The 27,755-nt window shown below is 37.4% G+C and overlaps 2 protein-coding genes and 1 long non-coding RNA gene across 3 annotated transcripts; 1 reads left to right on the forward strand and 2 right to left on the reverse strand.

Moving 5' to 3' along the window:
- Nucleotides 1-11,173: 11,173 nt before the first annotated feature.
- LOC122300158 lies at nucleotides 11,174-15,103 on the forward strand. Its single transcript, XR_006239935.1, has 2 exons — nucleotides 11,174-11,984; nucleotides 14,813-15,103. It is a non-coding gene; the product is annotated as an uncharacterized LOC122300158 (long non-coding RNA).
- LOC122300157 (protein STRICTOSIDINE SYNTHASE-LIKE 13) lies at nucleotides 14,188-16,562 on the reverse strand. The gene is made up of 4 exons (XM_043110619.1): nucleotides 15,939-16,562; nucleotides 15,476-15,760; nucleotides 15,207-15,374; nucleotides 14,188-14,730 (listed from the first exon to the last, which is right to left on the reverse strand). Exons 1-4 carry the CDS (start codon nucleotides 16,313-16,315, stop codon nucleotides 14,322-14,324), a joined length of 1,239 nt encoding a protein of 412 aa, XP_042966553.1. The 5' UTR covers nucleotides 16,316-16,562; the 3' UTR covers nucleotides 14,188-14,321.
- Nucleotides 16,563-19,452: 2,890 nt separating this feature from the next.
- LOC122300159 (RHOMBOID-like protein 13) lies at nucleotides 19,453-21,261 on the reverse strand. Its single transcript, XM_043110620.1, has 2 exons — nucleotides 21,106-21,261; nucleotides 19,453-20,985 (listed from the first exon to the last, which is right to left on the reverse strand). The coding sequence occupies exon 2, from the start codon at nucleotides 20,698-20,700 to the stop codon at nucleotides 19,885-19,887; it is 816 nt and encodes a 271-aa protein (XP_042966554.1). The 5' UTR covers nucleotides 20,701-20,985; nucleotides 21,106-21,261; the 3' UTR covers nucleotides 19,453-19,884.
- Between the last annotated feature and the right edge of the window lie 6,494 nt (nucleotides 21,262-27,755).

Raw genomic sequence — 27,755 nt, forward strand, 5'->3', positions numbered from 1 at the left:
TTGCTTCCTTGATTTTTGTAGCTCTTAATCTTGTAATTAATTCGTAAGACTTGGTCCGCTTTGGGGCCCATCACCCACGCATGGCGGCGCTAAGGCCGTTGGTGGTGGTGAAGCCATGTAGGAGACCCATTTATGGGTCATGTGCGTGTGTGCCATGGGGAGAGAGAGAGGAGGTGGGTTTGGTGGGGGTTGGTCACCGATTAAGGGGGGAGGTTGCTGGTGAGATGCGAAGGCCTGAGCTACAGTGTACGGTGGCGCACGGGGTGAAACCCGTGTGGGTTGGTCGTGGCTTCGTGAGGAGCAATCTGAGGGAGAAGAGGGAACTAAAGGAGGATGAGGCTATGGAGGGGAAGCCCATGAGGTGGTGAAGCTGTTGGTGGTGCTCGGTGGCCACGTTGGCCGCGTAAGGTGGTGCTAGGAGGAGATAAATGGGTTTTCATACCCATTTGGTTAAAGGGAGGAGGGGAGAGAGAGGGTTGCGGGTGGGACTCACCATCAGTGGGGTTGGACTTGCTGGAAAGAGGGGGAGCTGCCAGTGGTAGAGGTGAAGTTGGGCGGCATGTGGTGGCGCCAGCTAGAGGAGATAAGCCGCACGAGTGAGGGAGAAGGGAGAGTGCACGTCGGCTGGGAGAGAGCGAGAGGAGAAAGAAGGGAAAGGGAGAAGTGAGGGAAAAAAGATAGGGGCTTGGATATTTAATCCAGGCTCTTCGTTTCAGGATCTTCAAAACGATCTAATTGTGAGTTTAAATACTGATTTGAAAACACGTAAGCGTTTTATTTAAACTAAAGTTTATAAAATAATATTCCTTCATCATTAATTAAAATGATGAAGTCTCATTAGCTATTTAAATAGAATAAAACCATTTAAATTAATTTAGAGTTTTCAACATAAATTTAAATCTTGTATTATTTTTAAATGACTAAAATATTTAATTTAAATAATTTTCCACAATTATAATATTTTTAAAGAGCATAACATTTTTGGAGCTCTTCAAAAATATTATAATTGTGTTATTTAAAAACAAGTTTAGTCTAATAACACTGAAAATATCACATGTAAATATTTTCAAAATATTTAAAATATTCGAAAGCTTTTAAAATAATAGGTTTGCTTCAAAATCCGCTTGGTATCTTTTAGAACACGCTATCGAGGTACGACACGTAAAATGAGGCTTGTAATTATAAAAGAAAGAATGAACGGATTATTACAAGAAGAGTGAGATGTCAAAGGATGGAAGCCAATGACTATTTTGGGAGGTGCGGTATAGAATTGTGTTTCCATATAAAAGTTAATATATACGCTCTCATTCGCACCTAGATTTTATAATGATTTATTTATGATCGATGGTTTCTCATTTATTTGGTGCTCTTGTTTCTCATAGGATTGAACTAAGGAATCGAGAAATACAGAGCAAAAATGTTTCAGAAGCTGTCAAAGAATGAATCAAAGTTGAAACCCATGAAAAAAGAATTCCACTTGTAAATTTACATTCCATTATGATATCTTGGATGGTATTGTGTAAAACTTAAGACTAAAAAGTGGTAAATTTCAAATATATACGTTGTGGTAATTTGAATGATGTTGGCAAGTAAATATAAATTTTTTTAAATTTAGTATTTTTTAATTTATTAGTAAGCAATTACCTATCATAAAAGAATTAAATATCATGGGAAAAAACAACCACACACTAGGAATAAATTTTGTTGGTTCCAAAATGCTAGGAAATTATTCTGGAAAAGGCAAGAGTATTTCCAGTGAAAATAGAGTATTTGTGGCGAATACTCATCACCGGAAATTAAAAAAATTTGGCAAACTTTTTTTGCGACAAAATTTTATCAAATTAGCTGCTATTATTTTCACAAGAAATGATGGATATTTCTGTCAATTTATAAAATCGTTGGAAAAAATTTTACTTGGCTTTTTAGAAGCGGCTACTCGAGGGCGACTTAAAGTAGCCAGAATTATTTTTGATAGTATTTCTGGCGACAAAAGTCGCCATAAATAAACTTATTTCCTGTAGTGATATTTTGTTTTTAATAATTTTCATTTTTAGTTTTTTATTAGTTTTAGAAAATATATTCCAAGACTTGTAAAAATTGATTCAAAATTTGCCTGCACAAAGTGATGTTAACACCGTGTTTACCACATTCAAATTCCCTGCACGTCATAATTGATAAACACCTTCTAATCATGACTAGGGTGTAACCGGTCCAGTTTTATATAAATTTTAGGACCAAATCAGTTATACCGGTTTTGCATTTTCAAGAATCGATTCTGAACTGATTACTTTTCTAAATCGGTACTTTCGGTTTTATCGATTCTGATCCGATTCGGTCCGGCTTTCCAGTTATACTGTTATGACCTTTATTATACATATTAGAGCAGTTTGTGTGTGTTGATTAGTGTTTCACGTGGACTTTAAATTCTGCAGTGGATTTGCTTTAGTTGGCAAGGTCTTTTTATCAATATTGTGGGTATTATCTTTCAGCCTGAAAGAATTATATGGTATTGGACTGATAATATTTTATTTAAGTTATTTTAATTATTCATTTACAACTACATTATTTGTTATTTAGCAGTATTTTAATTAAGGGATTTAAACTATATTATTTGTTATTAATTTTACAATTAGATTTCAATGATATATATTATACTATGATATTTATATTAATATAGTATGATTTATATATATATTATTAACATATATAAATATTAATAATACTATTAGTATATAGTAATACTACTGGTATTGGTAATACTATTCTAATACTAAATAACTATAGACTATATCAAATTACCATTATGGAATATGCTTGAATCGAATGGTCCACATATTGCAGTCACAATCTTCTATTCAATTATGAAAAAGATTAGAAAAAAATAAATCTAAATCTTTTAATTTGAGATTCTGCTAGCTAGCGTGTTATGGCCATTTGCCAAACTGAATTAGCCACACTGATTCAAAGCCAAGGAGAGTCGTAAATGGGTGTCACAATTGATTTAACTTGAAGATAGTTGTGTTAACACGGTACTAGAAATATAGAAAAGGAAGACGGAAATACTAATACGTACTCACTTGATTTAACTTTAGGATCAGATGGATCCCCAACTGCCCAATCTTTTGCCTTTTCCACTAACTTCTTCACAAATTGTCATTTTGGTACCTTCTTTACAAATTAAATACTAAAAATTACCCCATCAATGTCTATATGAGAGCTAATGGCAGCACTAGCAGTCGGTCCAAATCTCATGACAACTTTTAGAACTCCATTTGGGATACCAGCCTGAAGCAAGAAAGTTATTACAACATGTAAAGGGAGAAAAATGAGGAAGAAATAAGGAATATATGGCATATTAGTTACAACCATGCATGCATCGATTGATTTTGTAAATGAATGCTGTGCTAAAAACAATCCGGAAACACACCAAGACGATATTTCAAGTGGTCTGGCAATTGCCTACATCCACTAAAGTAAAAATTCACTAAGTTTGTACAAGTTTACAAACACTTAGAATTTTTCTCACTCCGTTTACACATCATAGCTCTCCTTTTATAGGATAAGTTCTACTAAATATCAACCACAAATTAATGACAAATGGTGAGCTGCAGCAGCTATCTTCAATCTGCAACTATATAGGAGGGTGCAGAGCATTAAACTCGGATGGTGCAGAGCAACCTATTAGGACTATTTTGGTTTCACACTTTGGTGGTTTTCAATGACAACATACCAGCTTAGCAAGATGAGCATGGTAATTAAAGTGCTGAAAGGGGTGTTTGCTCGGCGGGCTTGACGACAATTGATGACAAATATCAACATGAAAGCTTTTCAAATGTAGATTCTGAACAACACCCAATTTATGGCCCCACCATTCTTTACATAAATATAAGCCATCATACAATTAAACCGTCATTCAATTGGCTCATAAATATTATAAGGATTACTTTATAAACACCATTCAAACCATAAATATTATAAGGATTACTTGCTCGGGGGAAAAAAAAAACATAACAAAAGTATACCAGGAAAGAGTCCTTAATGGTTTTCTTTTTTGTCATGTTTCACTGATCCTCTCGACAACAGTACACAGATAGACATAAATATTGTTTGGCATGTACTTGTAGATCACACTTTGTTAATATAAAAACTTTCGATGCAAAATCCGAAAACTTTCACAAGATTAACATGTTGCAGTTTCGCTATTAGTGTAACCTCATTTTTTACATCTTTCCATTTTTCTTACAAGGATAAAAATCATAAAATTGTAACACAGCCTAAAACACAATACCTTTTGTTTCAGGTAAGCTACAGCATCTCTCCTGGAAGAGAGGTTTGAAAAAACAGAAGATGAATGCTCAACAATAAGAAGTTTAAGCTGTTTCAGCTTCAATGACTCTCTAGGTAACTGAAATCAGCCTTCAATCAGTGACAGAGAATTTGCAACATTAAAACACGTCAAAGTTTTGGAAGACCAACCTGTCGATCGAAGAAGCTTTTTGCACAGCTTCTTCAACTTCAGTTTCGGTTCATTGGTCCTTTCCTCTTCTGATGTATACAAGGGTAGTGGAGCCATCTAACAAAAGATGAAACAAAAACAAGATGACATAAAATTTATGTAAGCAAAACTACAACCATTAAGTCAATGTTCAAGACATAAGGGTCTCAAGCAGTATAGAACAAAACTCATCCACTGACTTCATAGTGTCTTCAAAGATCCTCGCATGCATTTAGTTCCTTCCCCACAGACCATATCATGCAAAAAGGAAACATCCACAATTCGACATTATATTGGCCTATGCTATTACACAAAAGTCATGTAAAAATGGCCAAAATAATATTCAAAAAGAGAAAAGAATTATCCTCTCTTCCTTGAGTAGGGAAGGAAATCAAGGGATTTTTGGAACTAAGCCTCTGTTTTGCGTAACCGCGTACATCTTATTTTATTTTATTTTTATAGGAAAACCAATCTTAATTCATATAATAAAACAGATTACAAAGAAGAATCAATCCAAAGGAAATTAGCAATTACATCCGGGTAAGAACCCCACCATAAACTAATTTATGAGACACTCAAACCAAGCTTGGCAAGAGTATGAGCTACTGTATTGCAGCTCTGTTTGCATGGTTTAGAGCACATGTTTGAAATCGATGAATTAACTTCCTGACTTCACTAACAATGTTTCCCATGGTGGCCATAGACTATCCATTTCGATTGAACTCATTTACAACCAAGAGAGAATCTAATTCAATTGAGATATGATGGATACCAAGGTGAAGACACAGCTGTAGCCCCCTAAGGATTGCAAGGCCTTCAAGCTCGATTACATTTAGACTTGCCCTTTCTCTTATTGCTGCGGCCATTATAACTTCACCCTTTGAATCTCTTAATACAGAGCCTATACCTGCAACAGATCCATCTTGAGAAAAGGCTCCATCTACATTCAATTTGAAAGTGCCACGTGGTGGGAATACCCATCTGCATTGCCTAATTACAGATAGAGGTTTGTTCCTCAATTCACGAAAACCCTTCTGCATAGCCTAGGCACTTCCCAGCATAGCATCAGCATGTACATCTTTTTCCTCAAAAATCTTCATGTTTCTTCTATACCAGTAGCTCCAGCATATTAAAAAGAACAACTCCAGCAACTCTGCACAATTATAATATAGCGGTTTAAGAGCAACATCAATAAACAAGCTGGACTCATTAATCTGTAGCTGCTTTGGGAAGTTTTTAATCCAGACTTCTCTAATTGCTGGGCAGGAGAGTAATACATGCAAAGTATCTTCTCTACTAGCATCATAGAAAACAAAATTTTTTGCAATATTAACATATTTCTTCCGAAGGTTATGCTTAGTAGGTAATATTCCTTTGACAGCCTTCCATGCAAACACTCTTACTTAGAATGGAGTTTCATAGCTCAGATAGATTTCCACAATTTTCTAATAAGAGCAGTATTTGATGCTTCACCACTTTATGTCACCATATTTGCTGATAAGAAAAGTCTATAGCCACTCTTGACTGTGTATCTCCCATGAGCTTCAAGCGTCCAGCAAATCACATCTGAATTTCCTTGACTAAGCACAATCTTAACGATCTGTAGTGCCATTGCAGGAGGGAACATGGTTGTAATTTTGTTAACATCCCATTCTGTCTGCTCAGGGACAAATAATGAATTCACAGTAGCTTCCTCTGCACCTATAACAGACACAGAGTTCATATCAGCAATCCTTTTAAACCCTGGTACCCATACATCAGTCCACACTTTCAGTGTTCCCCAAACCAATTCTCCATCTGCACCCATCATTCAGCTTTGAGTGGACATGCAATAAACAGACTAGGAATTAAAGGTCATTAATTGTCACCTAAGAATTGACAATGTAAACAACAAGTTAAAGACAGATTCTAGAAACTGACAAGCTTATAACTTAATACGTCCAACTTTCAGTACTATACTTCAAACTTCTTGTAGTAGTAACAAACCACACTTTCAACTTCCATACTGAATAGAACAAAGTTATTTTCAATCTTAAATAACTCACCACAAGCGGGCAAAAGCTATAGATCACTTGTTTAACTTAAAGACAAAAATGTCATCCACAATTACATCTGTAAACCAGAAATGTGATGCTTAGTCATTACAATAACTATTGTAAAACTTAAAGACACAAAAAAATCAAGTCATCTGTTCATTCCCTATGAAACAGCAATCAATTTAGGACCCTAGTTTGAATTAGATGGTCAATCGGTGTCATCCATAGAACTAGTTTCAGCATCGGTCTCTGCATTAGTGTCTTTAAGCAGGTCTTCATCGGTGGAAGGGTCGGACATAGTATCACTAGAATAAGACTCTGCCTCTTCTAATATGTCGTTCATATTAGTCTGGTCCTCAAATTTTTGACATCAATTCTGGTGTGGTACCGATGTAGAGTCTCTCTGTAATATAGAAATTCATCATGGATTTTGTACTTGCTAGGGTCCAAAAATCCTTGCTCCATTTGTAGTAGTAATTTTTGCAATTCCAAGTCTGTCTTGTAGGAAGCCTTAAGAGAGTCCAACCATTTTGCTGTTGGAGTAGTGATGGCTGCCAGCTCTATATTGTCTTGCTCATCATTCATCAACTTTCCTAGATAACGCATTAGCCACTTTGTTCTCCTTTCCTTGCTTGTATTCCACTGAAAAATCAAAGCCCAGTAGTTTGGTGATCCATCTCTACTGAAGGGGAGTTCCTACATTCTGTTCCAGCAAATACTTTAGGCTCTGTTGGTCAGTTTGCTCCTTGAATTTATGGCCCAACAAGTAGGATCGCCACTTCTTCACAGCTAGGAATAGAGCCATCAACTCATTTTCATATGTAAACATTTGTAAGGCATTCCCATGTAATGTTTGACTCATCAATGCGATTGGCCTTCCCTGTTGCATCAAAACAACTCCAACACCATACCCAGAAGCATCACATTGAATAATAAAAGGTTAAGTAAAATCTGAAAGTGCTAGTCCCAGGGGGTTAGTCACAGCTTTTTTGAGTTATCAAAGGCTTCTTTGGCTGTTTCTGTCCAGATAAAGGAGTTTCTTTTTTTCTCGCCCGCAGTCTTCTCTGTCGCCGTTTGCTCATCTCTTCTTCGCTGATCGGTAAGCGTTTGACGAAGCATTAAACAGAAGCCAAGATGCAGAACGAAGAGGGAGTTATAACCGAGCTTTACATTCCCAGGAAATGTTTGTTGAATCAACCCAAGTATGAAGGGCTGCACATGCACCGTTTTCTTTCTTGGTTGTATTAGGCACCAACTGCAGCCACCAACCATCTACCCATCCACCGAATTCTGCAGCAAATATTGACAAAAGTTCATCTGCACCGAAAGAAGACTTGAAATTGCATGCTTCTTGTCCCCCATGGTTCTCCTATAAAAGGAGATGAATTCTGAAGAGAAAACTATTCTCACTGAGGTGAGAGATCAGGCAGAGGGCAGAGGGCGAAAATGGGTTCTGGGGAAACCCAGAACGGAGGCCATTTGAGAGAGATAGAGAGATGTTGTGAGTGTTTGTAAAATTGTACAAACATATTGAAAAATCGAATTTCCGCTTCAGTGGACGTAGGCAGTTGCCGAACCACTTAAATATTGTCTCTATCTATTGTGGGTGTGATTTCTGGGCGGCCAGAGGCGCAACAAATGGCGCATAATCTGCCGAGGAGAGAAACGGTGCATGACTCACTGTTCACCGTTTTGTCTCCATCTGCAACAATCTCCCACTTGGAGACAAAATGAGTCTACATATCTTCATAGCAACCATCACAGCAACTTCAAGTCATGCCTTTAAGTACGAAGGCCAACTGAAGCTATACACAGATAAATAAACCCATACTTTCCTGCTTGAGTCATCAATAAATGAAACATAGTACCGCGATCCTCCAAGAGAAGCGACTGGAGATGGCCCCCACAAATCTGTGTGCACCAACTCCAACTTTGTAGATTTTGGAGTTCTAACATTTTTCAGGAAACTATTCCCGGGACACCGCAGCAGAATGACGTAGCTGAACGCATGAACAGAACTCTCAACGAACGTGCCAGAAGCATGAGGCTGAATTCAGGATTGCCTGAATGTTTTTGGGCTGATGCAATTAACACTGCAGCCTATTTGATTAATCGGGGACCTTCAGTTCCCTTAAAGTTCGATCTATCAGAGGAAGTCTGGAGCGGAAAGAAGGTAAATCTTTCCCATTTGAAAGTTTTTGGCTGTTTATCATATGTTCACATAGATTCTACTGATCGTAACAAGTTAGAAGCCAAATCTAGAAAATGTTTTTTCATCGGTTATGGTGATGAAGAATTTGGCTATCGATTTTGGGATGATAAAAATCGCAAAATCATCAGAAGTAGAAATGTGATATTTAATGAGCAGATTCTGTACAAAGCTAAGTCACAAGCTGAATCTGAGGAATAGCCAAAGAAACCTGAGGTTGTTGACTTTGATGTTACTCGAGTCAACACTGATCAGAACGAGGATCAAGAAAATGATGATATACAGATCGAACAACGTACACCACTCACTGCTACTCGAAGATCTTCAAGAACAATTAGGCCACCACAGCGGTTCTCACCATCTCTATACTACATCTTGCTAACAAATAGTGGTGAACCGGAAAGTTATGATGAAGCTCTACGAATTGAAGATTCGATCAAGTGGGAGAAAGCCATGCAAGATGAGATGGAGTCACTGATGTCAAATCAGACATGGGAGCTAACTAAGCTTCCAAAAGGCAAGAAGGCTTTGCACAATAAATGGGTGTACAGAATTAAAGAAGACCACAATGGTAGCAAGCGCTACAAAGCCAGAATGGTCGTGAAGGGGTTTCAACAAAAAGAAGGTGTCGACTACACAGACATTTTCTCTCCAGTTGTAAAATTGACAACGATCAGGCTAGTGTTGGCAATTGTGGCTGCAGAGAATCTACATCTTGAGCAGTTAGATGTGAAGACTGCATTCCTTCATGGTGATTTGGAGGAAGACATCTATATGCACCAGCCACAAGGATTCTCAGTGAAGGGAAAAGAGAATCTAGTTTGCAAACTGAAGAAGAGCTTGTATGGCCTAAAACAAGCTCCACGACAATGGTACCGGAAGTTTGACAACTTCATGTGCAGTAATGGATTTACAAGACTGTAGGCCGACCATTGTTGCTATATGAAGAACTTTGACAACTCTTATATTATCCTACTGTTATATGTAGATGATATGCTCGTTACAGGGTCAAGCATCGAGGAAATCAATGAACTGAAGAAGCAGTTGTCAAAGCGGTTTGAGATGAAGGATTTGGGTGCTGCAAAACAAATCCTTGGTATGAGAATTATTAGAGACAGGTCTAATGATACTCTCAAGCTCTCCCAGGAGGAGTATGTAAAGAAGGTGCTCAGAAGGTTTAACATGGACAAGGCGAAACCAGTAAGCACACCCTTAGCTAGTCACTTTCGACTAACTAAGGATCAGTCGCCAAAGACGAAGGAAGAGCAAGAATGCATGAACAGAATACCCTATGCATCTGCTATTGGTAGTCTTATGTACGCCATGGTCTGTACAAGGCCAGATATTGCACAAGCAGTGGGAGCTGTGAGCAGGTACATGAGTAATCCAGGAAAGCAGCATTGGGAAGCAGTCAAGTGGATTTTAAGATATCTACAAGGCTCTTCAGATACGTCACTATGCTTTACAAAAGCAGGTTTAAAACTACAGGGATATGTAGATGCTGATTTAGCAGGTGACGTTGACAGCAGAAAAAGTACTACTGGATTTGTGTATACGCTGGGTGGTACAGCTGTATCGTGGGCTTCTAAGTTACAGAAGATTGTTGCTCTCTCAACTACAGAAGCGGAATACGTTGCTATAACTGAAGCAGGGAAGGAAATGGTTTGGTTGCAGTCATTCTTGGAGGAATTGGGAAAGAAGAATGAAAAAGGCATTCTGCACAGTGATAGTCAGAGTGCTATTTTTCTTGCAAAGAATCCAGCCTTTCATTCCAGAACAAAACACATACATTTGCGATATCATTTTATCCGATCTCTTCTCGATAGTGGACAGCTGATACTTGAGAAGATTCGAGGAGCAGAAAACCCAGCAGACATGTTTACAAAAGTAGTTACTGCTGACAAACTGAAGCTGTGTATAGCTTCAGTTGGCTTTCGTACTTAAAGGCATGACTTGAAGTTGCTGTGATGGTTGCTATGAAGATATGTAGACTCATTTGTCTCCAAGTGGGAGATTGTTGCAGATGGAGACAAAACGGTGAACAGTGAGTCATGCACCGTTTCTCTCCTTGGCAGATTAGGCGCCACTCACAGACACGCACAGTGTCTGCAGCAAGTGACGCCTCAATTCTCTCCGTAAATCACTGCACCGAAAGAAAAAAAAAATGTAAGCTGCTCTCTTCTATAAATAGGAGAGAGCTCAGTTGGTGTGTGTATCAGAGAGCGCAGCAGAGAAGTGTAGAGAAGAAAGAAGAGAGTGTGTGCTGCGTGTGTGCAGACAGTGTAGAGAGTGGGTGAGAGAGAGTTTTCTGTAAAAATCATTTTATAGTGAAATTACAGCAGCTGTGGACGTAGGCAATTGTCGAACCACGTTAAATTTCGTCCCTCCTTTATTTAGAATCGTCTCAGTGTCAGAATAGCTCCCAACAATGTTCAGCTACAAACAGGTTGATTACATCAAATTAAAGGACCATGCTTGCGTTCAGATCAACGTTGGGCATTTGGATGAGAATGGCGTGTAAAATGGCCATTTCTCCACCTTTGCTCTGTGTGGCTTCGCTTGTGCTCAGGGAGATTCTGACAGTGCGCTGGATCGTCTCTGGCAGAAAAAGAAAGTCGAAGCTCGACAACAGTAGAGCAAGGGAGAGAGAATATAGTTGATTTCTGTTTTTGAAGTTCTGCTTGAGGGTAGAAAAATGTGGTTGGATTTTGACTCCTTTCAGTTATTATGGAATATTGCAACTTTTTTGAACTGCCATGAAATAAAAAAGAAAAAAGAAAAAAAAAAGAGTTTCTTTTTAAAAGGGAAGGTAAGGGAGCTGCTATGCGTCAGTCCTAAGAACCCTCTTTATAGCAGGGTCTGCTTTAACTCTCTCTTTACAAAAGAAATGACAATGATGGCTTACTTCAGAATTTCCAAAACTGCATTTTGATTTCGTGGCAAACAGTTGGTGCTGTTTGAGAATGAATAAAACAACTTGTAGGTGAATTAAATGGTCAAAAAAATGTTTTACTGTAGATGAGTATGTCATCAAAGAAAATTCACTCTTAAATCTTAAATCTCATGCACTGAGATCTCTGAAAATTCATAAACTCTCTCTCTCTCTCTCTCTCTCTCTCTCTCTCTCTCATCTTCAAAGAGAAAGCGGAACCCTAACTCCACAAACCGAGCTCATGCTATCACGTATTCGAACTTCGGAGTCTTCACCAAGCCAAGGAAGATCACTCTAGCAACGATCGACTCAGTAAGAACTCACTGCCAAGATAGGTTCTTCTCCAGGACAATGCTAACAATGACGGTTAATGACTATAAGTATACCATGTTATGATTTACTACGTTATTGTCCTATTTTTTATATTTTCCCACATGCATAATATATCACTATGAATTACTGGTCATTTTTGCTAAATTGTTGATCTTATCCTTTAAAAATAAATTCTTATTTCCTTGTTGTAAAAGGAGTATGTGAGTGTGTGAGTGAGTCACGACCTAAGCCGAGAGGGGACATTATCTCGATGGAGCTTTTTCGGTTACTCAGGAGCATCTAAGAATTGAGTGAGGTTTCTGGGTTGTCAACATAGGATAACGGACTTGAGTGAGATGTAACACTCTTGGGTCAAAATTTTTATCTTTCAGCTGGCAAAGGCTAGAGAAAGTCATGATCAAGGACGGGGCACAAAGCCATTTGTCGCTCATTACGAAGTCATACACGCAGTCGTTACCTATGGTATGGCGAGAGGAGCCAAAGTATGTGTATGACCATGCTAAGGGGAGACCATGTTGCTCAAGTTAATAACTGGAAAATGGTTGGTAAGATGGTTTTTATATTGTTGATGGACCTAAACATCAAGCTTTTAGCTTCAATACATAGTCCTGTATTCTTGGCACCTCTTTCCCTTTTACTTTTCTGTTTTGTATAAGCCACCAAATCAGTAGCTTGGCCACGGTTGGGCTATGTTCTCTGCACATGTAAAGATTGTTCAGCCACCATTGCACACTCAACTCTTAGAATAACACTAGGGTAACCCTTCATATCTCTTTGGAAAATGCTACTTTCTTCCTGGCTTTGCCTTTCGGATTTGACCACTAATGAATTTTTATTTTTTAATTTTTAAAAAATTTTTACAAAAAATTACCACTAGTGAATTTTTGTTTTTTTAAATGTTTAAAAAATGTTTAGAAAAAAAAAAAAACTGATTACACTAGCGGGCACTCCCAGCAATAAAAGCTGGGCAGCACAGTAGCCTCACCCTATAATATATCTCTTTTATGGGCTAATATATGTTTGTGGCTGAATGATGCGGTGTTCTATTCATAGACTAAGAGAGGTGGTTGTGGTTTGAGCCTGCAAAGATATGTAAATTGGCAGCTTGGTGTATATTGAGTTTAAATGTGCAAGAAATTGATGGCATGGACAAATTTATGTATTAAGTGTTTGATGAATTGTATATTGAGTCTAAATGGATGATGAATTGAATATATGAGCGTGTATTAATTTCTATGTTAGAATTGGACAAGGTATGCTTATTTGAAGTGGTTTATGGATTGAAAATGCATGAGAACGTGGAGTTACTATGTTGAATAGATTTTTATATATTGAATGTGTTGTGTGTGGATGAAGCTTGTAAGACCAAATGTGTGCTTTGATGGATTGTATATTGATCTTATAAATGGGTAGAGCACATATCTATTTTTGGTTGGTTGTACATGTATGTTTGGTTTGAATTGTGTTATAAGTTTCTATACAAAGAAGTGAATGAGACTTGAGTTGAGATTGATCAACGTCAGGAAGTGTTCGATTGAATTGTGTATGTACGGAAGAAGGGTTTTGTATTTGTAGCATGGATCTCATGGTGTAGTGGGATTAAGTTAGAAAGCTAGAGTGATGCTTTGAATGTTAAGGTGAAGCATAGGAGCTCACTTCATGAATTAGAAATGGAGTGTGATATATGTAGAAGGATGCAAGGGAGGCGTAAGACCATGATGTTGAATGTAAAATGTTGGAAAGGTATGACCTCATTGGGGTCCTAATTCATGGTCTTGAAGTATAGGAAGGTTAAGTAGAGTTAGGACTAGAAGACGATGAGGTCATTAGTTAAATCATTAGTTAGGACTAGGATATGGAGAAGATTGAATGCTCTTGGAAACAAAGGCCTATTTAAATCATTGGTCTTCTTGAATAACTAGCTCCGGGAAAGCATAGAGCAGGGGCATTCACTAGCCGTTTGGGGCTGTGCCATGGTGGTCAAACTCAAACGAATGACTACTACCAGATTCTTACTTTTTGTTTTTTAAATCAGCGATTCCTTCTGCACAGGAATTTAGTTTATTCATTGTTGCACTATGAATTGTAGCATTGGTTTTTGGCATTTATCAAGTAGTGCTTCATAATTCAACACATTTTGACCATACAATCAATATAAAATGTTGGGGCTAGGCCAAAAAGCTACAAATATAAGAGACCATGCTTGTCATTTAAACACCAATATTGTTACCCGAATCATAAATCAAGTCAAACATCTAATATCTAACAATAAATACAAACACCAATAACCCCTTTCATCAAATTGAAGTTAACGCCTTAATTAGTCAAGGGGTAAGCGAGGGTGGCAATGTGGTTGTGAGCCACAGTGCCAATCCATAGCTTCCCATTTACTTCTCTTACTTCACTAACTAGTTTCATGACCTCACCCTTTCTATCCTCAAGAACTTCCAAAATCTCTCCTTTCTCATTGAAGAGTGAGATCACTGTGTACATTCTCATCCCCATCAATCGAGCTAAGATGCTCATTTGAATTGGCAGTCGGAAGTAGACACTTCGTATCCAAGGATTGTGTGTGAGAACTTCTTGTGCAGCAGTTCGGCAACAATCTATTGCTACCCAAAATTGACCTTTCTCATTTATTCTTACATTGTCTGGGAAACCCGGCAAGTCAGCAACCACTTCTGTGGTTCCAGATTCTGGACCTTCCAACCAGTATTTTGTTAGCCTGTCACAATGCCATGAATTTATGATGAAGTACATATAATAATTGCTTTTTCTGAGATAGTATTTTTTTTTTTTTTGGCTAGGTACTTTCTTTTAGGGAAATCCGTTCTAGGAGTGTGGGGAACCCCCAAAGCATGGACCTAATGATCCCTAAGAATCATCATGGGTGGCGGTGCCATTCGACCGGAAGGCTATTGGCTTTCTGTAAGATAGTCAAGAAAAATGGGTGGATGATTTTTGAGTGTCCAAAGTAGTAGCAGATTGGTTGGACTGCAATAAAGAGATTTCAACTTTGTAATGAAAAATCTTGGTTCAACCTGACATCCCTTTTTATAAACAATTGTTATGATATGATGTTAGCTCATATTAAGTTATTTAATTGTTGTCATACCCCAAAAGTCTTCTACAAGTGGAAAATCCACATTTGAAGAAAAGCTTTAAATGGGATGGATTAAGAGCTAGGGGAGGGATAAGTACCTGCAGTTGGTAGTTTCAGTAAAGAGGAGGAAGGTTTGGTCCCTAGATAATTGTACTCCATTCGGAAAAGCCAACCCCTCCAAGACAACATGAGTTGTTTTAGTTGGTGGGTCATATCTGAGAAGCCTACCAGTGGCTTCCCCTTCCAACAATATAAAGAAATGGTTCCTGCCAAAAAAACAAAAAAAAAAAAAAGAGATAGAAAAGACATAAATCCTTCTGAAAGCTTTTGGCAATATGCTTCCTTCTTTTGGCATATGAAAGCTTACACTCTGTCGTATCTTTTGCTAGTGTCTGTGAAGAAGATGGAACCGTTTTTATGAATGTCAAGGTCATTGGCAAACATTATGGGCTTCCCTTCTATTTGAGTTGCCAGAGATCTTGCAAGTCCTCCTTCAGGCCCAACAACCATAAGGCCATGATAAGCATCGGCTATGTACAAATCTCCACTTTCTTTATCGAACCTTAGGCCAAGGGGACGGCCACACCTTTTCTCATGCTTCCATTGCTTGGATGTGGTTGAATCGACACCTTTAGCACAAAGCTTCTCTGACCTTTTAAGGGTCACACATTATAATTAGCATCTATGAAGGCCAATCATCTATGAAAAATGATTTGTATAAGTTTCGAATATGCAATAATGCAAATCTTTTGAACATGTCCTAGCAATAAGTGAACACATTAACTAGAGAGTTATGGTAACATGCGAGATATAGCATGAATGAGACTCACCAACTTGGTGTCACGAGTGAAAAGGTCTCCCACCCAACACTTTGACCCATCCATCGAACAACACGTCCGTCGGCCAATCCTGTGTAAGGGCCACGCCCCAAGTGATCGAACTCTAACGATTCAGGGCCGAAGACTTCATTCTCAAATTCCAATTTTCCAAGTCCTAGCCGGCTTTGATTGTCTCTAGGCCAATTCTCCATGACTTGCTTGTATGGTGCAATTGTGTGCTTCACAGGCATAAACTCATGGCTTCCTAGGGGACCCATATTGAAAGGATCCATTATAACAAAACCCAAGACCAAAACAAGAACAAAAAGGATTGGATGCTGAAGTAATGCTTCATCTTTGAGTGGGTTTTTCTTGATGATCTTCTCCATACTGGGATGTTGAAAAATGAGATTCCAGGTCTTTATGATGATCAAGAATTATCTAAAGACTCGAGGGTGGAAATGGTGATGGATAGTACTTTAGTTTGGCAGAATTTCATACGGTAAGAAGTTGATAGCTAGCATGCATTATAATGTGATGGGCTTTGTGGTTGGGAGTAGGTTGTCTATTGTTGGCCATGTGGCTGGCATTCTTTTTTACTAAAGGAAACAAACGTACATGCACAAAGGTATCCGTATCATTTCCTCATGAGAAAGTAATTAGCATCAATTAAATATATATCAGCTCAGCAGAATCTTGAAAAATATCACCAAAACAATCCACCTTTCTGTTCTTGTCTATTGTTGGCATTCTTTCTTACTACCTACACTAAACATACAGATGGCATGGCATTTCCCTCTGAAGAAGGGATTTTAAGACTTCAATATCAACTCAACAGAATAATGGCCGGGACTCATCATCCCCAAACCTAACCCTTTTTATTTACACTTTTCAGATAAATATTTATTTATTTTTTTTTAAACACTACTTGTCACCACCTGTGTTTAGTTTGTCTTAAACCTTATCATCCTTATCGATCAGTTTCTTTAAAATGAAAACACGGTATCCAATTTTTAATGAGAAATGATATATGCAAGTCTCAAATGCACAAACCTTTTGCAAGCTCATTATAAAAAAAATGGACCCCACCTTGGAAAAGTATGAAAAAAAAAAATAATATTTGCAGTCCTAGAGTGTACAAGTATAGCGTACTCCTTTTAAAAAAGTAGGTAAATATAAGATCTACATAGAAAAATCATTTTCTTTTTACAGTGAAATCTCACTTTTTGTTCAAAATGAGTATACAGAACTTGCGTATCCCATGACTGTATGGGGCTCACATTTTTACAACAGACTTGTATAAAATTTATACATTTAGGACTGCACCTAGCATTATTCATTTTTAATTATTAATATAATATTTACATACCCTTGCAACGAGCATGCATGAATAATATAAGGAATTTTTTTAAAAAAATAAATTATTTAGTTTTTTAACATTTGTTTATTTTTAATAAGTCTTAAATTTTTTAAAGATGTATAAAATGTTTTAGATTCATTTTATACATCTATCACAAAAAATAATCGAAAAAAAAAAAGATTTATAATTTCAAGGCTTCATGAGATGAAGATTTATAATTTCAAAATTATAGCATATAAATTGAAGGCCGGATGGGATGTTGTTAGCCAAGAATGGACCGAACCTAGAGAAAGTACACACACTTTAACAACTCAAAAGAACTAACGCCAACAAATAACCATTTTGGGAATAAAAGAGAGCGCAATAAGCATGAATTTTGATTTTTTTTTCTTTCTTCTTTCTCTCATTCGTCAAGTGTAATCTACTATCTGAGAGAGAGAATGTGTCATTTTGTAGGGGAGTTGCAGAGCAATTGGGAGGGAGATCCCACATTGATCTGTCTCGATTATTTTCAACTACCTTTGATTGTTGTATACATCAACAGGTTTGTCACACTCCGAATAATGGTGTGATTGTTTGTTTTTTTATGTTACCACTTCACAAAGATTGCGTTTCACCTCACAAGAGAGAACCAACAAAAAGGGTCCAAATAAAGACGACCAAACAAAAAAAAGTCCAAGTAAAAACGATCAAACATAAAAAAGAAATAATAATTACAGTTGTAACTGTAGAAGCGCAACATAATCACTTTAAAAAAATGAATAAATACGAAATTGACATAAAAAAAATTAATTTGTTAAAAATAAATTTTATTCTTTTTCAAAACGTACTTACGAAATTAACGACAGTATCATTGCTCAACAGAAAATGTTGGTCACCAGACACAAGAGAGAGATTGGTGCTGACGATTACCATGACCGTGCTAGAAACCTTGTGCTATGACCAACGAGAGACTGTGATGTGTTTTTTTTTTATATATTCTTTTCTATTTTTATCCTCGGAAAGCTTTTCAAGTGAGCCTTGAATTGAAGCCTGAAAATAACCTTATATTATGTTTGTTCGCATTTTGTGTGTTAACCATCAAATTATCAAGTGAGTCAGGTACTTTTCCACCTTCTTGGAAGCAGAAATTGATCTTTTCATGCACTCTAAAATAAATAAATAAATAAATGAAATACAGAGACAAATAAAAAGGGGAAGAACATCAGGGGATGAGTGTAATCAATAATGCCAATAGTATGTAAGTGCTCAGGTTAGTTCTTGACCTGTTGAAATATTTGGAGTCGGACCATTTTCGTCAGTTAATTCTCTGTTAAAAGTTTCTCTCTGAACCAATCTGTGGAGGTTAGTATTTTATGGCCAACAAGCCATCCCACGATATTCAGTCTTCACAGAAAAGGTGGAAAGGCACGCTCACAGTTCAAAGCTGCTGTTAATCTAGAACAACTCCATTATGTATTTTGCGCCAGAATTGTTCACTAAAACACTCTATGATGTTTTAATTTAACTAATCTAACCCTTGAAATCTTCTTTGTGGAGCATGAATCCAAATATCAACACAAGGTCACCAATCAGACATTCAATTCAACCATGAAAATTTCCAGGGAACATATATATATATATATATATATACATATATATATCTATCAATAAGGTAGGAGAAGGGGGAACATTATTGTTTGGAGGTCACTATACCAGAAAAGATATAGATTTAACAACTATGTCTAGCCAAATTACAATACCAATTATAACTTCAACTATCAACTCAAAAGGTCATAATTAGGAACTCAAACCCCATTTTCAAACCAAAGCTTAAGTTTCTGAGTTTCAGCGGAAGTGCTTCAAGGATTAAAAGTAGCAGAATTGTCTTACCACACAATTCGGCAAAGTTATTTAACCAGAGAGATGATGGACTATTGATTCATTTACCGTTGTCATATAACCAGATTCATTTTTCATGATTTCATCTTATACATATACATTTCAAGTAGGACTGAAAAAATCTAATAAATGCAGACTAAGAAAAAATGAAATTAAAGATCCAATTCAAAAATAAAGGGAAAAAAAAAATGATTTTTGTTTTTTAACAGTTTGGGGGTAATGATTCTTTCTTCGCAATTTAAATAAATACAGACCAAAAAAAATGAAATTAGAAGCAATAGGTGGTTGAACAGAAAAGGCTAGATCTCTGCCTTCAGGCTTTTTAATCGTAGAAAAATACACTCAGAAATTCAAGTTCATTGTCATAAACAAATGCACTTTCATTGCCAAGAGAAAACAATGGTATGTGGAAGCTATTTAACTAAGAAAAGCTACACAGACAATTAACCATAACAAATTCTCTTAGTCAGCAAAAATGACCAGAAAACTTCCATACTGCAATGAGGAGCACCAACATGCACTGCCACCTAAATGAGTTCAAGAGTTGCACCTGAAAACTTGCATTACCACGAGAAAAAATATATATATTTTGATGACCCATGAGCATTATAGCCATTTCACATGCAATTGTCCAGTTTGGCAGATCAAAATCATACAATAACACAACTCCTGAGTCAGCCAATCCCACATCCATAGAAATGGCATCCTGAATAGAAATTACACAAGTTCAACATCTCCAACTGGCAATGCAGTCATCTGCAAGGTTCTACCATTACCTGATGCTGGAAACCGCACAGAATGCAAGTAAGGATCTGTGATAGATTCAATCTCGAAAAAGCTGAAATCATATGCACCAGATCGCTTCAAACTGAACACAAACACAAGCACAATCCATCCCAACATGGTAACCGCCCAGTAATTGTTCATCCCATTAATCAAACCCCATCCAATAGCATAACCAACAATGATTCCTGATAGATGACCAAGAAAACTTGCTTGTGGAACTATAAGTGAAGTAAAAATGAGGGACTCAAATGGTGCAAAACTAATGGGAAGTGAAAGAAATCCAAAAAGATCCAACTTTGAAGAGGGTTGCTTCATAGAAAGAATTGTCATCCACCCAAAAACAACACAAGAATATCCAACAGCTGTCACTCTCCGGAAATGCTCAAGCTTGAATCTAATAATCAACGTATGGTACATCCCAAAAACTAACACACCCGATAACACGACCAAGACCAACGTGTAATGTAGGTAATAAACCACACCAAGGCCTATATTCCCCAACTGTTCCACTATCCCCAGACTCCAAAGTGCACTCATATTGAAAACAAGATGAAGAACACTTATATGGGAAAAAGTTGAAGTTATTATCCGCCAATGGTGTCCTTCAATGGCGTTTTCATAACTAAAACCCACATGTGAATACCCAATGTTTTTCTTCTGTATGTAAAACCATATTGCACTACATACGCCTATAATACAAGTTGTGGCTGGTTTTTCCAATATCTCATAGAATAAAGGCCTCCCCATGAATAACAACCCTTCTACTTTATCTGTTCTTTCTCTAAAGTGCTTCGAAGAGGATCATATAAACTCAGTACTACAATTTCTACAAGAATAACTCAAGAATTCAGCAATTAAAAGGCCCCGATCAAGAAAACTGAAGAAACTCCCCCTAAAAAGGGGAAAATCTACACAGCCCACAATTCCAATTTACACAGACACCAATCTGAGAACTTAGTTTCTGGATAGCCAATCCGAATTTTTTCCCAATAAAGTAGTAGAAATGTTCGATGTACAGCAATGCAGAAAAGCCTACATATAAGAATTCAGAAATTTTCTCAGTGGTGAGAGAAGTATAGTAAATGAAGAAGAACGAGGGCATCCAGGATCAGATTTGCAACGAATTAGAATTTTGGAGATGGAACAGCTAACCTTTTGGCTCCGAATCGATTCAAGCTCTTCGTTGGCACTAGACCTTCTGGGAGTTTCTACACACCATATAACAATGAATTAAATGTTGAAAATTTTGAATTACTAGAATGTCCCTATTTGCTGGCGTAATTTATTATCCTGTCAAATAAGCTTTCCAGCTAGGGGGCAAAAAAACCATAAATTAATAGGCTAGCTCTCGGTGTTTTCTAATCGTTTATTGAGATTTCTATCATTTTTAACCCTTTTTATTTACCTTTTAAAACTACATAGAAAAATATTCGTTGTTTCTAAAAAAGTCTCCTCTCTTTTCTCTCAACTGAGAATTGAGGTGGTGTTTCAAAAATCTCCTTGCCATCTTCGGGTAGAAGGCAAGAGTTTCTTGGTGGTGCTATCATGGAGAATTTACAAGCCTTATAGAAAAATTTCAATTTGAGTGAAGAGGAAGACACATCCATCACGTTGGAGAATGAGGCGATAAGGGAGGTTCAAAGGAAGGGGGAGCTATGTCTTATTGGAAAAATCTGGATGGATAGATCTATTAGCAAGAATATTATTGAAACTACTATAGCCAAGATTTGGAGGCTGAGCAAACAAGCAAAATTTATAGAAGTTGGCTCCAATGTCTTCATTATCTCTTTTGCCAATCATGTTGATCGTGGTCGGGTTATTGAGGGACGTCTGTGGCTATTTGATAACCATATTTTTGTGATTGAATTATTTGATGGGTTTACACAACTGAGCTCTATGAAGTTTGATTCGGCAGCAATGTGGGTGCAACTCCATAACATGTCTTTGGTGGGAATGAATAAAGAATGTGGTGGAAGGATTGGAAGGTCATTGGGAGAGGTAGAATATGTGGATGTTGAGGAAGATAACGTAGCATGGGGAAGCTTCCTGCGGCTTAGAGTCAGACTGGATTTGTTTAAACCTTTAGCAAGAGGAAGAACTACAATGCTAAATAATATGAAATATTGGATTCCAATCCAGTATGAGAAATTGTCTCGGTTCTGTTTTGACTGGGAGAGAATTTTGCATGAGGATGGTGTTTGTGGGGTGGTGAAACAAGAAGACAATGTTCCTGCTCAATTTGGAACATGGTTGCGTGCAGGGGCAGATGGTAGAAGAATACGTGGGGGGCTGTGGGGGAGACCCAGTAGACCAGAAAAATGGGTGGCTGAGGGTGGTAGCACGGCAGATGTGGGAGGCTCAACTCATGGTAACGGCAAGAGCACTGGTGTATGTGACATTCAAGAGGACATTGATGATGGAGTTAATAGCAAACATACGTTAAACACTGAAGGTGGAGAGAGTCAAGTTAGAGTAACGGATAAAAGAGATGAGGCAAATGATGATATTCAAATTGGTGTAATGGCTATGGGGGGAGCATTTGGCGAGCCTATCTTGGTAACTGATGACATTGCAACTGGGCCTTTCATTCCATTTGGACCAGACATGCATGATCTAGGTACACCAACTGGGCCTATCTTTCATGATCCAGTTCTTTCTCATGCTCAGATCCTTTCATCTGAAACTGCAATGCCAGTTATACACAGCACAAGATCATGGAAAAAACATGCTCATGTACAAGGTAATTCTTTTACACCTAGTGTTGAATTACCAAGTAGGAAGAGAAGCAGTGGGGGTATTCTGAAGGATGGTCTTATGAAAAAACAGAAACTTAAGGGTAAAGAGAAGGTGGGAGAGGAACATGTTATCTCACAAAATGAATTGGCAGTGGCTGTTACACAGCCCTGCTAGAACCAATGATTCTCTTAAGTTGGAATTCACGTGGGCTTGGGAACCCACGTGGATTTAGAGCTCTTCTTGACTTGGTCAGAAGAGAAGTTCCTGAGGTTCTGTTTTTGCAGGAAACAAGATTACATGCAAAGGAAATGGAGAGATTGAAGTATAGATTGGGTTATGAAAATTGTTTGGCTGTAAGCAGTGATGGTAGAAGGGGTGGTATTGCTTTATTGTGGAGGAAGGATGTGGACATTACAGTTCAAAGCTATTCAAGATCACATATTTATGCACGGGTTAAGGATGAAGATTTAACAAATGCAGAATGGTACCTCACTGGTATTTATGGTAATCCTGAGGCCTCAAAAAGGCATGAAACATGGGCTCTAATCAGAGCTTTGAAAGTGGTTTCTTCTCAAGCATGGGTAGTGCTGGGGGATTTCAATGAAATCCTGGGATGTCATAAGAAGTCTGGGGGTTTACAGAGGGTGGAAAGGTAGATGAAAGATTTTAGGGATGTTTTGGATGATTGTGAACTACGGGATCTTGGTTATATTGGCCCCCCTTTCACTTGGTGTAACAAAAGGGAACCTGCATGTAGTATTAGTGAGAGGTTGAATAGGGTCCTCTCAAATCACAGATGGGGATTGTATTATCCTATGGCTCGAGTCCAACATGGTGCAGCTGCATACTCAGATCATTTGCCTATTATTCTTAGAACTCATGAGGTACAGGTGCAAGGGAGAAGCAAGAGACCTTATAGGTTTGAGGCTATGTGGGTGGACTCACCTGATTGCAAGAATGTTATAGAGAATGCCTGGTATGAGGGACAAGCTGCTGATGGATGTAGTGCAGTGATGAGAAAGATCAAATGTTGTGGTGAAAAGCTTAATTCCTGGAACAAGTCAAAGTTTGGGCATGTGAGGCAAGGATTAGAGAAACCAAGATCAAAATTGAAGTGGTTGCAGTCTACTGATCCCTGTTTTCAAAAAAGGGATGAACATAGCAAGGCAAGAGCAGAAATGCAAGTTTGGATGGAGAGAGAGGAAATCATGTGGAGACAAAGGTCTAAATCCTTATGGCTGAAAGAGGGGGATTCAAACACCAGGTTTTTCCATAATAAGGCTTCTCAAAGAAAGAAGAAAAACTGGATAAAGGGACTAAGAGAGGAGAATGGAGGTTGGAAATTTAATGAGGAAAGGGATAATTTGATTCTTGAGTACTTTAGTACTTTGTTTAAATCCTCAGCTGAGGAAGGACAGATAGATTTCTTAGATGGAATAAGGGGCAGGGTCAATGCTGAAATGAATGAGAATTTAGTGAAGGATTTCAGGGAAGAGGAAGCGGTTATGTCTCTACATCAAATGGATCCCAATAAAGCTCTTGGTCCTGATGGAATGGCACCTCTTTTTTATCAAAAATACTGGTCTGTTATTGGCAAGGATGTCACTCAAGCAATTCTGCAAGCTCTCAATCAAGGTCAGTTTCCTAATGATTTAAATCATACATATATTACCTTGATTCCAAAGAAAAAACAGGTTGAGAGGATTACAGATTACAGGCCTATTAGCTTATGTAATGTCCTTTATAAATTGATCTCAAAGGTTTTAGCTAATAGGCTTAAAGAGATCTTGCCAACTATTATTTCCAAGTCACAATTTGCTTTTGTCCCTGGTAGATTGATAACAGATAATATACTTGTTGCTTATGAGTTGGTGCATTTCATGAGACAGAAAAGAAGTGGAAGGAAAGGATTTATGTCATTAAAGCTTAATATGAGTAAAGCTTATGATAGGGTGGAATGGAGTTTCTTAGAAATTGTGATGAAGAGAATGGGGTATCATGAGAAGTGGATTAAGTTGGTTATGGGGTGTGTTAAGTCTGTCTCTTTTTCCATATTGGTGAATGGTGAACCAAAAGGCCCTTTGTTTCCAACTCAAGGGATTAGGCAAGGAGATCTATTATCTCCTTACTTATTCCTTTTATGTACTGAGGGGTTAATCACTCTTTTGCAGCAGGCAGAAACATCAAAACAGATTGAAGGCTTGAAGATTTGTTATGGTGCGCCCAAGTTGAACCATATTATGTTTGCAAATGACTGTTTGCTATTTTGCAGAGCAAATGTACAGACTTGTTTGAATATACAGCATCTACTTGGCATTTATGAAAGGGCATCTGGTCAGAAGGTCAATACAGAAAAGACCTCAATGATTTTTAGCAAGAATGTGAATCCAAGTAACCAGCAAGAGATTATGGACTTATGGGGAGCTCAACAATTTCAACAATATGACAAATACCTTGGCCTACCACCTATGGTTGGAAGAGGGAAGAAGCAAGCTTTCTCAAATCTTAAACATAAGGTTTGGCATAAACTGAAGGGGTGGAAAGAGAAGTTATTATCCCAGGTAGGGCTGGGCAACCGGGTACCGGACCGGGTATCCGGGTATACCCGGCCCGGAACCCGGATTCCAAATCCGGGCCGGAGTCCGGCCCGGATACACCCGGGTTAGGGCCCGGGCTGGAACCCGGATTGATCCGGGTTTTTACAACCCGAAAATCCGGGTTCCGGCCTAGACCCGGGTTTTTTTTTTTTTTTTTTTTTTTTTTTTTTTTTTTTAACAAAGCCTGATTCTTAAATTTTTTTCAGCAAAAAAACATTGTGACAGCATTCCAAAAAAATTTCTTAATAAGCCCTGTCGGATCAACATTCATTCCTCATTACAGATAAATCAAACTTCCAAAAATAAAATAAAATAAAACTAATTACCTTTTTAACTAATTACATTATTTGATATTTATACAAAACACAACTAAGCCAACGCCAATAATGGCTGATTCATCAATATTCTTTGCCTTCATCCATTCATAGAGATCTGCTGGTGTAATTACACCTGCATCCAAAAGGTCCTTGCCCCTCATTTCACAATACCTCATTATACTCTACCAAATCTGTTGCAGTTTCACAAAAACACAAATTATTTCATTCACTTATAATAGAACAAGCTAGAGTGTTGATTAATAAAGATTTTTTTCAACAAATTATTGCATGGATGGCTATGTTTTGTCACAAGGTCATCTTTAGCATGACAATCAAGGAGGACTGAAGCTAACTTCTCATTGAGATTTTTCACAGGTCTTTCTGGTCCTCCTTCATGTGGTGTCGGAAATATACATATCTAATAAAAGAAACATGACTGATTTATTATAATCACATTTAACACATCCTCCACCAATTAAAATGCCATGGGCTATGAGGTGCTCACACAAGTGGTCAGACAATGGGAAAGAAAAAAATAAGTCAGAAAATAGAAAAGGCATGCGCAAGATAGAAAATGTAGATGTGGAATCTTCCATGGTAAATTGAAGAACAAAAGATGAAAAGTGAGACAACATGAAAGAAATTTGTTAATAGAACATAAGGTAGATGATCAAGAGAAGCCTCCATTACCTCTTTTTCAGTTCTCCTCAAGGGAACAACAACTCTTTCAGCTGAAACAATTGTCTTGTCTAAAGATTTTTTCCTCCAAAGCCAAGACTTGTGGTCCATGATTCACATGTAATATTAAGAATTAATATTAATAGTACCAAAGAAACCAAGTCCATTTAACTAAGATTCAAGGTAATATCTTTTGGTTGTTGAGGTATTCAGCTCTGCTATTTACAATCTTAGCCATAACTGACTTAATTTTGATCTAAATCACAATAACTTGATTAGTAAATCTATTTTTTCATCAGTAAGCAGAACTAAACATTTCAGTAACCATTTTTACTCGACTAAATATTGAGTAAAAAAGAACAATACAAAGAAACCAACTAATGGAGATTTGGGGTAAATTCTTCCTACAATAATTGATAGTTATGAAGTAAGTCTAGTGGAAATTGTAGTGTATACAACACTTATCTCTTTGCCAAGACAACAAACTCCAGATAACTAATTGCAATTGATTCACTTTCATCAAGGGAACATGTGAAGGGGGAAAATATTAAGGAAAATTAGGGAATATTGTGTTCTAGCTATGATAATAATTGTGACAAGGATGATTGAGATCCGCTATAATTTCTTTTAACAACTACAACATTATTAGATTTTTTTCAACAGATTATTTCATTCACTTATTACAAGCTGATCACATCATAATCTGCATCACTTCCTTCAGATTTTCCTTAAAACATAGCCATCATAAACAATAAGCATACTACAATGTAAAAATGCAGAGAGTAGGCTATCCCAGTAAAGAATAACGATGAAGCAACTAGAAACAACCACTAAAGTTAATGTTATTAATATCTAAAACATTCCCGTCTTGCCACAACCAAAAATAAAAAAGGCAAATAGAAATGTTAAACGCCCTAAACAGATTTACAATACGTATCCCCTAACAGCAAATTAAACAAGCTAACCGAAAACCACCTGAAACAAAGAAACCCAGTTAGCAAAATAGTAAAAAGAAACCGTAACCAATTCCATGATATTGACACTTCTTCTCCCAAGCAAATGATGAACATGACCTTCTGGTATACACATAAATGCCCACTTCCCTAATCCTAATTAGAAGTTATAAGAGTCAATACATAACATGATATATAGATAAACAAACAGCAGAAAGTTGATCAGCATAGAATCTAGTAATTTCTCATGCACCAAAATATACTGAACAATAGAAAGAAAAACAAACAGGTTCATGCTCACTGCAACCACCACCAAAGGGTGGAAGCAGAAAGTTGAAAAAATGTTTTACGTTTGTAGCATGCCTTATAATCTTCAATCCTATGCTACTCTGCAGATCTAACCAACCAATTACAACTAACAAAATAATAACAACAAAGAATCTAAACTAAACAAAACTCTAACAAATAAAACCCAAAAATAAAAGAGCCGATCTAGCCAACCAAAACACTACTCACGCACT

This window comes from Carya illinoinensis, chromosome 2 (genome assembly GCF_018687715.1).
Source record: "Carya illinoinensis cultivar Pawnee chromosome 2, C.illinoinensisPawnee_v1, whole genome shotgun sequence".
NCBI classification, from domain to species: Eukaryota; Viridiplantae; Streptophyta; class Magnoliopsida; order Fagales; family Juglandaceae; genus Carya; species Carya illinoinensis.